The 12,793-nt window shown below is 42.3% G+C and overlaps 1 protein-coding gene across 3 annotated transcripts in view; it reads right to left on the minus strand.

Moving 5' to 3' along the window:
* Positions 1–12,793, minus strand: part of ETV6 (ETS variant transcription factor 6) — a 300,336-nt gene that overhangs the window by 22,298 nt on the left and 265,245 nt on the right. For all 3 annotated transcript variants that reach the window (XM_064284563.1, XM_023554362.2, XM_010594975.3), the window contains one exon: positions 3,245–3,790. In XM_064284563.1, the coding sequence (XP_064140633.1) occupies positions 3,245–3,790 (546 nt within the window). The remainder of the gene's footprint in view (positions 1–3,244; positions 3,791–12,793) is intronic.

Here is a 12,793-nt window from a genome sequence, read left to right on the forward strand (position 1 = left end):
TGGCCCCCTTCTGTGTGTTTTTGAGACGGGGGCATCTATAGGCACCCAATTTCATCACTTGTTGGTGCATTATTCCAAGGAGCTTCTTACTGATGAGACTGTATCTATCATCAAAAAATTCTGATGTTCAGGAATAAGATTTAAAAAAATGGTACTATGATTTTTAAGAGATTGATATTTTGAAATTTACAAACCTACTATACAAGGCAGAACTAACTCCATAAGTCTAAATGGCTAACTTTCTAGCTTTTATGGGCTTATCTTTGGTTCCCGAGGGGTCTGTGGAGAAGACAGTGTCACACAGGAGGTAGGCGTAACAAGCCTGAACACTGAAGTTTGGTTTACGAGGCAGCACTATGGACAGCAGCCACCGGGGCAGCAAGGGTTCTCCCTCCTGCAGATCCCATTACCCAACAACACCTATTGGACTTCGGGCGATGGCCTTTGGCCTCTCTGGGGCTGAGAGTTCCCTTCCACATAAAATAAATTTAGTAGTAATAACTAACCTAACTAACCCACTGCTGTCGAGTCAATTCTAACTCACAGTGACCCTATATAGGACAGAGTAGAAGTGCCCCATAGGGTTTCCAAGGAGTGGCTGGTAGATCTGAACTGCCAACCTTTTGGTTAGCAGCTGTAGCTCGCCGTAGCTCTTAACCACTGTGCCACCAGAGCTCCTTAGCAGTAATGAGCTATGTCAAAGAGCTGTCTTGAGAATTATAAACTAGTAAAAAGCATCTGCAAAATGTACACACTATGTGAGAAACGAGACAAGGAGGGTCCTGCCTGGATCGCACAAGAGAGGTCATATCTGTTATTCGCAGCAATATACTGACCCCTGCTCTTTCTGTAATCATCTGGGGGAATTTCAGATAATAAAGGGCTTTGCTGAGAGCTTTGCTTCTAAGCTACTTGCTTCATTATTCCTTGTTCTTTCTTTTCAGTTTATTTTTCTTAGAAAAATAAAACCTAATATATATGTAAAAGGGGGAGAGAACAATAATATGAACCCCCTGTATCCATTACCCAGCCATACAATCATCTGCTCACAGGTAATCTTATTTTATGTACATTCCACCCCCTCCCCATCCCACCCCAGCGAGGTCATTTTGAAGTAAATCCCAGACATAAACCATTTCATTTTTCATGGTTTTCCTTCTTCAGAAAAAGCACAAATCATATTTCTTTGCCATATGAGTTTCTTGATTCCTCATCCTTGATATAATTATTTATAACAATAAAATGGAGGCAACATTGGAGGTGCTCTTGAGGCCAGAGAAAAATTTAGAAACAAATTATTTAAATAAAAAAGGGACGATGAGTCAAGACAAGTATATTTCCCCAGAGCCCACAGACAGAGAGAGAGAGAGAGAGAGAGAGAGAGGGGAAGGAAACAGAAACAAAGAGAGAGGGAGGGAAAGAGAGTCTTCCCCTAGAGCCAGTGCCCTGACTTGGGACTTTTTAGCCTCCTAAACTGTGAGGAATAAAATTTCTGTTCATTAAAGCCACTCACTTGTGGTATTTCTGTTACAGAGACACTAGGAAACTAAGACAACTAGTATTACATCTCAGGTGCTTTTATAAAAAACAAAACAAAACAAAAACTCATTGCCATGGAGTCTAATTCACAGCGATCCTACAGGACAGAGTAGGACTACCCCATGGGGTTTCCAAGCAGCAGCTGGTGGATTCCAACTGCCATCCTTTTGGTTAGCACCCATGCTCTTAACCACTGCACCACCAGGGCTACAGGTGCTTACTGCCAATATACTCTTTGCTATGAAACACAGTGCGGGGACGCAGGCCAGTAACACTTTTGTTGGCTGAGAAAAATGTTGGTAAAGTAGGAGTACCTGATGTTATGCTGTTACTGGCATTGCTCCACATGCTTAGCTGAACCATCAGCTCATGAAGGAGGGGCGTTTTTTGCTTTTCTCTTGACAGGCCTCTGCTCCTGTGACCTCCTCAGCCTGGCACGCCCTCAACGCCCACTAATAAAAAGCACAACTTCCTTCAGCTTAAGTTACCTCCCTGCAAAGCCTTCCTCAGTTCCTCCAGTCAAAATGAACCTTCCTTCTGTTCTGTTTCCACAGTACTTTATTATCTTGGCACACAGTGGGTGCTCAATGTGGCTTGCATATTCAACCAACAGGACATGGGACTTAAGTCAGTCTGCTCTATATGTTAGCCAGTGCTTTGCACATTCGTCTCTCCTACCAAATTTTAAACTCCTTGAGGGAAGGGATTGTGTGTTAAATCCAGCTCTGTATCTCCTACTTCCTAATGCATTGATTTGTACACAGTAGGTGCTCAACAAATGCTTCCTGAAAGCAGAGACACTCTAAGAAAAGAGCTAACCTTGCCAAGTGGTGGGAGGATTTAGCTTTCTGGAGGGATGGCTCCATGCAAATTACGGGCAGGCCCGCAAAAATACAATGCATAGATTGGCTCACTGGTTTCATTTCTTCCTTTAGGTAAGCAAATTGGGGCTTCTCATCACAAAAGGAAGAGTTTGAGAGTGGTTTACCCAGCAACACCTGCCTCAAATGCGATCATCCTGTTTTCTCCTCCGATCTCCTTCCAAGGTGAAGGCTCCACTGAGTTACTGCCCACAGGATGCGATTACAGGCCTGAATCTGAGACAAAGGTTCTTTATGCTGTGTCTGGTCATTAATTAGCTGCTGGGAACTTCAGGATGGGGCCATTAACATCTTCATAAACCTTTTATTTTAAACGTTTTCGGTTAGCCATGATTCTGATGTGACACTCCTTGTCAGCTGAATGTAGGATATTTGTTTCTTAACATTTCTGAGGTTCACTGACTACTCCATCCCAGTGGTTCATTAACCATCCCACTAGGGATTTCGCCTCATCCAGGCAGAAGCCTCCACTTGGCCTCACAGAGCCCATGAGGGCCCCTAATCGGGAACAGTGTGAGGCTAGTGACAAAGTTCTACAGAGATAGTGTGAGGAGCCTGAGTGGCACAAGCGGTTCATGATCGGCTGCTAACCTAAACGGTGGTTTGAACCCATCCAGTGGCTCCATGGAATAAAGACCTGGCAATCTGCTTCTGTAAAGATCACGGCCTAGAAAACCCTATGGAGCACAGTTCTACTCTGTAACACACAGGGTCACCATGAGCTGGGGGCTGATTCAATGGCAGCTAAAAACAACACGGAGAGAGTGGGACCTCGTCAGGTCTCCCCTGGTGCTGAGGTGGCGGTGAGATGGGCGTGCACTCACCTGCTATTCTCCCGATGGGCATGGCATGCTCCTCAGGCGGGGAGACAGAGACCATGATGTGGTTCATGTAGGCCAGGTCTTCCCGGTGAGAGAGGTTGATGGGTTTCCCTTCCCTATGCAGCCCATCCTCGGAGAGCCTGGACTGTTTGAAATCCATGGAGTGTCGGGGGTTCAGGATCAGGGGGTGCATGATAGGACTGGGCATCAGCTGGATCACTCGTGTGCTCTCCTGCCGGGGGCTGGATGGCTTCTGATGGGACTCTGAGGATGGCGGGCAGTGATTATTCTCCATGGGAGACACGGACAGAGGGTATGACTCCTGGTGGTTGTTCTCCTGGTGGAGCCTCGGTCCCTGGGCCCGCTCGGCGGGGGAGAGGCGGCGGATCATGTTGTCCAGGGGGGACCGGAGGGGTCGCTGCTCGGGGTCGGGAGAAGGCCGGTGATTTGTCGTGATGGGGGACCTGGACCTGTGCAACAGTTCAATGGTGGGTGGGTTATGGTGTACATTCTCCACGGATGGCCTCGGGGTCCGCTGGACACAATTATCTGTGGAGGAGAGGGAAGATAATCACAGACCCCTGTGAATTGTCAGGAAAGGGAATTCACTGTGGTTATAAATGTAGCAAACAGTGGAGTATGCGTGAGTACAGGGTAGCATCTTTCTTTCCAGGATGAGGAGTGTCTCTGCTTAAAACAATGTTCAAGTATCCATACTTGAAATTCTTTTCCTACCACAACACAAGCTAGGCATGTCCACAAACATGCCATTAATTACCCACTAGTGGCTTACAATGAGAAGGAAGCCAAACTTTCATTGTTTATCTTTTTCTCACTTGATTCTTGTACGTGGCTTTCAGAGTTATTGACTTATATTTCTTACCACAAATTTTCATACTCTCTACCTCCAAGAGTTGTTGATGTTACTAATGATAATAGCAATGATGATGATGATTAAGCAATGACTCTGTCTCCTAGGTACTGGATTGCATTGTTTAAAACCCACAAGACATCTAAGCAAGTGACGCTACTATGACTCCTATTTTACAGGTGATAAAACTGAAGCACAAAGAAGTAACTTACTCAAGGCCCCATGGCCAAGTTAGGTGATTAGAACACAGACTCCAGTCAGATTTCAGAGTCTACGTGCCCACTACACTATGCTGCCACTTTGCTATGAAGAAATCAGGGACCAAAGCCATGCCAACACCTACTCTAAGTATGAACAGTAGCCCTGGTTTACAGAATGACAATCTTATTGTACTTGAAAGACCATTTAGTAGCACATTATTCCTGTACTCCCAGGCCCGCCAAATGCTCAGAGACAGGTAGCGGTAAGTAAGGAGGGGGATGGATGGACAGCCCCAGCAATACCCCCATCCCTTCTACTTCAACTTTCAAACTGGTGACATCTGAGCAAGGACAGCATTAGAAGTGTACGCAGCTGAGCAACAGAAGTAGCTCTGGGGCTGGGTTGAGGGAGGGACCGGCACATATACCAGGAGTCCCTGCTAAGGCTTTGAAGGATAGAAATCTGCCCATGACAGTGGAATTTTCTCTAGAGTCCCACAAATCTGTTCCCAAAGCTGTCTCATCAAAAGAATGAGCATGGCTTCTATTCCTGTACTGGCCGAAGACTTATTAACCACAGCTCTACGTAAAGCAAGTCAAAGATATCACCTTTGTCCATTAAGACTATATCTACATGAACACCATTAAAATGGATTTGGGAATCTGATAGGGTCAGTAAACAGAGTCTGAAGTGGCGGCTTCTTAAAGTTTTACACAGGGTTAACAGAGCTAACAGGAAAATGGACACTTTTTTCTTTTTTTAAGCTCCGCTAGACATTACCTATCAAATGAGAGAGTGAACAAAAGAAATATTGTTTGTGATCATTAAAAGATCATCTGCTTGAAGGCAAAGGGCTTATTTTGTGACTATTATATAACCTGATGCCAGGAACTCAAAAACACTTAGGCATTGGAGTAGTTATCAATAGGGAACTGGTTTAATAAATTATACTATCTCTAAACAATGGAGTACTATGCAGCTATAAAAAGGCATATCTTAATACTCTACTAAGGACTGATCTCTAGGCTCTATTGTGAGATAATAAAAGAAAGATAGAGGAAATGTTTACGACAGGCTACCTTTTATCGAAGAAAGGGTGGATTTCCTAGTTTCAGTGATGGCAGAATGGCTCGTATTAGACTAACTCTCCCACAGATAGCACCTACAGAGTCTGGAGAAAATACATTAAAAAAAAAGTATTTGAAGGTACTTGAGAGTGACCAAATGCACGCAAAAATGGAAGGGGATTTAATTCTTGAAAGAAAGGAACTGCATAGAGTAAAATCCGTATTTATACAGCTTTTCTCCTGAGGGTACTGCCCAGTCCATGCAGTGTGGGGCAGCTAGAGAATTAACAGAAAGTTGTTTGAGATATCAGAGAATTGAGTATGGAGCTGCCAGAATGGCAGGGAATTGAGGAGGCAAATCCCATAAAGGAGGTAGTCTCGAAGGGGTAGCCACCAAACCTGCATATAAAGTTTCCTGAAATCATTGTCTGATTCCTGAACAACACATTTGCAGGGAAGGCCGTTAGGAACTCAGTGAAAATCAACAGCTGTATGGTTGAAAGAGTGAGAAGAAATCTCAGTTACTGGCCACTTAAGTAGAGACAGGGTTCAAGGTGTGAGTCCCATCAAGTTACAAGGGCCTCGTAGACACCTCAGGCTTTCCATTACCCCAGAATGGCCACACCTTAGTAGTAAAAGGCTATGCTCAAGGACTAAAGGGATTTGCCTCAGGAAAAGGCAAAAACTAAAGGAGATTTGTCCTAACACAGTGTTAAAAACAAGCCTCCAAAAATCCAAAGTGACTAGCTAGTAATTTAACTGCCTGCTAAAACAAAAGTCAACACTTCAACCAGAAGAACTAGGTGGTGCTTGGCTACCACTACTGACTGTTCTGACCAGGGACACAACAGAAGGTCCTAGAATGGGAGAAAAATGTAGAACAAAATTCAAATTCCTAAAAAAAGTTAGACCTACTAGACCGATAGAGACCAGAGGAACCCCTGAGACTATCGCCCTAATCCACCCTTTGGACTTGGAACTGAAGCGATTTCTGGAAGTCACCTTTCAGCCAAATAATAGGCTGACTTATAAAATAAACAATACCACCCATGAATATGTGCTCCCTTAAACAATGAAGTATATGAGACCAAACGGTCAACATTTACCCAAAGGCAAAGATGAAAAGAAAAGGAGGGAAAGGGAAGCTAGATCAATGGAAACAGAACAAACAGAACGGGAATAACAAGAATGGTGAAAGAATGTGAAAATTATAACTAACGTCAGGAACAATATGTATAAAAATTGTTAAATGGGAACCTAATTTTCTGTGTAAACTCTCACCTAAAACACAATAAAATATTTTTTAAAAGAATACAATGATGAGCAAAGGATATGGATCCTGCTCTCATGAAGCTTAAATTTTGGTGAAGGATACAAACATTAATTATAAGAATAAATGTTGTATTATTGTTCCTTCAGAGGAACAGAACACGATTCAGAGTCTTAACAATGTATTATCAATAATATTTTTGTAGATGTGCAAAGAAACAGAAAAATGTGATCCATAATCAAAAGGAAAGGCAGTAAACAAAAACAGACCTTAAGATAGCCAAGATGTTAAAATGAACAGACAAGGACTTTAAAGGAGCTAGTAATTTTTTAGTATAAATAAGTTTAAGAATTTAAAGGAACCGATGATTGTAATGAGTCATAACAGATGGGGAACCTCAGAGGAGAAATGGAAACTTTAATAAAGAACAAGATGAACATTTTAGAACAGAAAAGTACAATATCCAAAATGAAAGATTCACTGGATGGACTTAGTAGCAGATTAAAGACGACAGAAAAGAGGGTTAGTAAATTTGAAGACAAATCAATAGAAATTTTAAAATATATAATAAATTTAAAAAGGAACAGATGCTCAGTGGTCTAATATACATATAATTGGTGTGCAAGAAGGAGAGCAGAGAGAGAATGCAGGGGGGGTAGTAAGAAAGAAAGGCCAAGGAGTCCCCAAATTTAGTAAACAAAACTAAACAAAGCAAAAAAAAAAAAAAAAAAAAAAAAAAAATTAATACAAAATAATTTTTAAAAGCCCTTGGAGATCCAAGAAACCCAGCAAACCTCAAGCTAAAAACTACATCCAGACATATCACAGTCAAACTGCTTTGAAAACCAAAGATAAAGTGAAAAATCTTGAAAGCAATCAGAAAATAAATGTTATATACATACAGGGACAATGACATAAATGATGGCTAACTTCTTAAAAATCGACGACGACAACAAAACAACCTGAAAGTCATAATATAATGAAATAATGTTTTAAAATTTAAAGTTTTGAAAGGAAAAAAAGAAAACCCAGAACTCTATGCCCAACATTCAACTACATGCTGTCTATGAGAAATGTACTTTAAAAGATGCAGGTTGAAAGTAAAAGGGTAGAAATAGTCATATCATGCAAACACTAAACATAAGAAAGCTGGTGTGGCTGTATTATCAAAGTAATGATCAACGACAACTGCTAACATCAGGAAGACACAACCAGGAATCATGTGCTGCCTCATGAAGTACCCCTCGTTACCTACGACAACATATTCTTGCCAAAACACAGAATATGAACCTGATCAAGTCTTTAGATCTAACTACTAATTTGCAGGAAAGATGGGGGTCAGAGGAACATGTTAAATGATACCACAGGGATGCAATCAATAAAATTCAGACTGTGAGAAACTCTATAGGACAACCAACCTGGTTTCTTCAAAACCTAACTTGCAAGAGAGAAGGTGGAAGGAGGGAGAGAGTAGAGGATGGTGTGTGGGGGGGGCAGAGGAGGGAGGGATTATATGGAGGGGACCTATAAGCTGAAAGAGACTTAAGACACATACCAATCAATTACACTGCAGAGACCATTGCCTGATTTAACAAACCCTGATTCAAAGAAACTATAAAAAGCATTTACAAGATAATTGGAAGAATATGAACCCTAATAAAACATTTGTTGATATTGAGGACTATTAGTTTTTTAGGTGATGTGATGGTTCTGCAATTATAATTTTACAAAGAGTGCTCATCTATTCAGACATACTGAATATATACTGATACATTTACAGATGAAACGATATATCTGGGAATTGCTTTAAAATAATCTGGGATGGTGAAGGAGAGAGTAGGTGGGATCACAGAGGAAACAAGAATAGCTGTGAGTTGACCATCAAACGCTGGTGAAGGATATGTGATATTTATGTGTAGAATTCTCTTTATTATTATTTTTTTTTATTGTACTTTAGAGGAAAGTTCACAGAACTTTCATTAAACGGTTTGTATACACATTGTTTTATGACTGGTTAACAACCCCACGACATGTCAACACTCTCCCTTCTCAACCTTGGGTTCCCTATTACCAGCTTTCCTGTCCCCTCCTGCCTTCTAGTCCTTGCCCCTGGGCTGATGTGCCCCTTTGGTCTCATTTTGTTTTACAGGCCTGTCTAATCTTTGGCTGAAGGGTAAATCTCAGTAGTGACTTCATTACTGAGCTAAAAGAGTGTCCAGGGGCCATACTCTTGGGGTTTCTCCAGTCTCTGTCAGACCAGTAAGTCTTTTTTTGTGTGTGTGTATGAGTTAGGATTTTGTTCTACATTTTTCTCCACCTCTGTCTGGACCCTCTATTGTGATCCCTGTCAGTGCAGTCAGTGGTGGTAGCCAGGCACCATCTGGCTATACTGGACTCAGTCTGGTGGAGGCCATGTTAGATGTGATCCATTAGTCCTTTGGTTTAATCTTTCCCTTGTATGTTTAGTTTTCTTTATTCTTCCTTGCTCTCGAAGGGGTGAGGCCAGTGGAATATCTTACGTGACCATTCACAGGCTTTTAAGAGAATTCCCTTTATTTTCATATACCAAATCAAAACCAAACCCACTGCCATTAAGTCAATTCTGATAGAGGCCCCATAGTTTCCAAGGCTGTAAATCTCTATGGAAGCAGACTGCCGCATTTTTACCCTGAGGGGCCACTGGTGGTTTCGAACTACCAACCTTTGGGTTAGCGGTCGATAGCTTTAACCACTATGATATAAAGTTTTTTTTTTTTTTAAGTGTTTAATCAATTTGGAAGGATACAGTTTGGGATGACAAGCACTAACTTCTTAACTTCACTTTAACCCAAATGCAAATAGATGCTTACAGGGTATTCACTGGGTAAAGGCAGTTGTTTAACAAAAAAAAAAATTTTTTTTTTTTTTTTGAGATTATTAATGTGATCAACAAGCTCTTGGGGATGAAGCAAATTTTCTTCTCAGAGCTAATACGGACCTCAATTCTGCTGCACGTAAAAACAAATTTATCTTTGGTCTATGGTTCATTTATTTGCCACAGAATATGAAACAAGATCATTGCAAACCACTATATAAGACTTTCATATATATATATTCTTTATACCATTTACAGACTGTCTATACTTACAAACTTATTATAGTTTAAAAATACTTGAGGACGATGAGGACCATATATTGAAAAATCCTATTTCCTGAATCCATTTCCTGTCTTACAAATTTCAAAACGGACGTAGGCGTTGGTCAGTAATCTGGTTACCTGCAGGCTTTCTTTGATGTCCTAAGCTTCAAGGCTCCGTGTGTGGGTGTACACTCAGAGCAAGCTCTAGGAAGTCTGGGAGGACTATGAGAGGAAGAACTTTCATGCCAAGGGTAAAAGAGGAACTGATGTAATGTCCTGGAGAGATTTCACTCTCTGTTCCTGCCTAGATCTTTGGGAACAATGAAGAAGGGAGAGACAGTGCTCTGGATAATCCAACTCAGATTTTACTTTTGACTCAAGATCCGGGCAGGAACTGAACATGGAGGAGCTTGATTTATTTATTTCTCTGCAGACACCACTCTAAGAGGAAGTACTTGATGGAGTTGATAGCATTAATGGTAGAGAACTGGATTGAGGGTATTTAATTCCAGGCTCCTGGTGGTCTGGGCACAACCACTGCCAAGACTGAAAGACCTGCAATGAGACCTTCTAAGCTTTGTTCAGTTTGCAAAGCCTGCGCCCACGTACGGCGTGGGGTATGACGTTCCTACCCTGCTGCCTGCTGCCTCTGTTATTATAAGTTGGCAGCAGGGTATGGAAACTTAGGAGACCAGAGCCGGCAGGCAGAGAAGCTCCGGACACAGGAAATGCACCGAGCGGACAGTGGGTGCATTAAATCCCCCAGATGTAGGAGTCTTCTGTCTAAAACAAGAAGATTTTTTTGGTCTGGCCTTGATGTCTGGGTTTGTTCTTGGTGAGCTGCCCAGCTGGAGAACTGGGAAATTATCCACGTTGCCCTTGTTTTTGAAGGTCTTGATATGGGCGGGAAACACACAAGGAAGAGGGAGGGAAAGCCAAACATAATTAGTCACTGTGGGCATGGAAGGAAGGGGGAGGAAAGACCAAGGAGTGGTAGGAAGCTGCCATTCTGGCTGAAAGTGTTTTCTGATCCCCAACCTTTTTCTTTGTAGACCTCTTGTAGACACAGATAATCCCTTCTTCTCAAGACCAAAGAGTCCAAAATAAATCTAGGCTGTATGCGTAATGATGACAAAAAAGGTTTGATTTTTTTTTTCCTCATCTTCTTTCCTTTTACTTATTAGAAAAGTTTCTCTACTTAAAATTCATCAAAAAATTGACTCAATTTAATGCCTTTGGTAAAAGTCATGGTTTTTGGTTAGGAAATTTCCAGGGTAGAGCAAAGGCTAAGATCACCTTTGTATCTCACATACCAAGATCACATTCCCACCGTCATGCTTCCCCCAAGGCCATGGATGATGATGAAAGAAGTCAGTCAGGAGGTGCACATCAACAGGCCCAGCAAGTATGGCACTCATCAGCCTCAGTCTACTGTGTTCCATATTCTTCTGGATGGGACTACTTCCCAGCATAATTTCGTAAAAGATTAGCAGGAAGCATGAACAATATAAAGAGCTATATAAAAGTTAAAGGCTCTAGGTCTTGAGGTGGACTCAAAAGAGGATTCATATACACATACTCCCTTTCTGACAGGTTCACCTTCTGCTTGGTTAGGCTGAGTTCCCACCGATCCTCTGTTCACCTGTTTCATTCTATTCATCTCAACACTTGCCAGTGTCATTGGGCTCCTTTGTAGGGCCTGAGAGGAAAGCTGCCCTAGTCTGGAGCCTAACCACATTTAAGGTCATAAACAATAAACCTTTAAGTAAGTTCCTGGTATTTTATAAGCATTTGGTGAAAGGGGCTGAAAGAAACAAGTAGGTAATGCAGGGCTCTGAGGCTTAACATTCACCACCAGGGGCAGGACTGCCTCCAAACAAGTCGTCTTAGTGGCTCACTACAGACAGCGTATGTAAACCAGCACCATGCAAAGGAGGCCTCCTACTCTTCCAGGCAGCACAGAGGACTCTCCTTTCATTGGCCTGGGAGGATAGCCACTTTTTTCTCCTTCTCAAACAAGTCCGAAAGAAGCAAATTAAGAAATTGACGGATCAGATGTCAAATAAGCCAATCAGACCTGGGGTTGGTGGTGGTGGTAAAGCATGTGACATCATTTATAGGAACTGGGATAAGGATAGCAGGAAGAGAAGTCAGAGAAGTCCTGGCGTGGGGAAAGAGCGAGATAACCATAACCTGTTGCCATCAAGTAGATGCCAACTCCTAGCAACCCCATGTGTTCTAGACTAGAACTGCTCCACATGGTTTTCTTGGTTTAATCTTCTATGGAAGCAGATCGCCAGGCCTTTCTTCCAAGGCACCGCTTGGTGTTTTCGAACGGCCAACTTTTGGGCTAGTAGTTCAGTACTTAACCGGTTGTGACACTCAGGGACCATTAAGACAATCACAGAGGACTTCCTTCCCTGGACATGAATATGAACTTCTCCAGTCCCCTTATCTAAAACAGATCAAATGGCATTTCCCTAGGGGTAAGAAGAAGCTTTTTGAAGAAGCCCTGTCTATGCTGGGAGCATCATTCATGCCTATTAGGGATCTCTTGCCCTTAGAAGGAAAATCCTGGTAGCCTAGTGGTTAAGAGCTACAGCTGCTAACCAAAAGGTCTGCAGTTCAAATCTACCAGGTGCTCCTTGGAACCTCTATGGGGCAGTTCTACTCTGTCTTACAGGGTCACTATGAGTTGGAATCGACTCAATGGCAATGGGTATGTTTTTTTTTTTTTCTCTTAAAACTTCTAGCTTAAGAGCATGAGGAAGCCCTAAGGCTAAAAGCAGCCTCCGTGGAGCCAGAGAAGTTGGAGGAGGCAGGGAGGGTGAGTGGGTCCTCCCTGCCATAGACTGACTGCCTAGATATAAGGAAAAGAGGCTCTGGACAAACCAGTGACCCCACACTTCTCAACTACATACACGAAATTCTGCATCAGGGACAAGGGTCAGAGGGTAAAGGGGAAAGAGGTGCCAGAAACCTTCAGAATAGTAGAAGAAGCCTGATAAGGGAGAAAAGGTATTAA

The sequence above is a fragment of the Loxodonta africana genome, chromosome 4 (assembly GCF_030014295.1).
Source record: "Loxodonta africana isolate mLoxAfr1 chromosome 4, mLoxAfr1.hap2, whole genome shotgun sequence".
In the NCBI taxonomy this organism is placed as follows: Eukaryota; Metazoa; Chordata; class Mammalia; order Proboscidea; family Elephantidae; genus Loxodonta; species Loxodonta africana.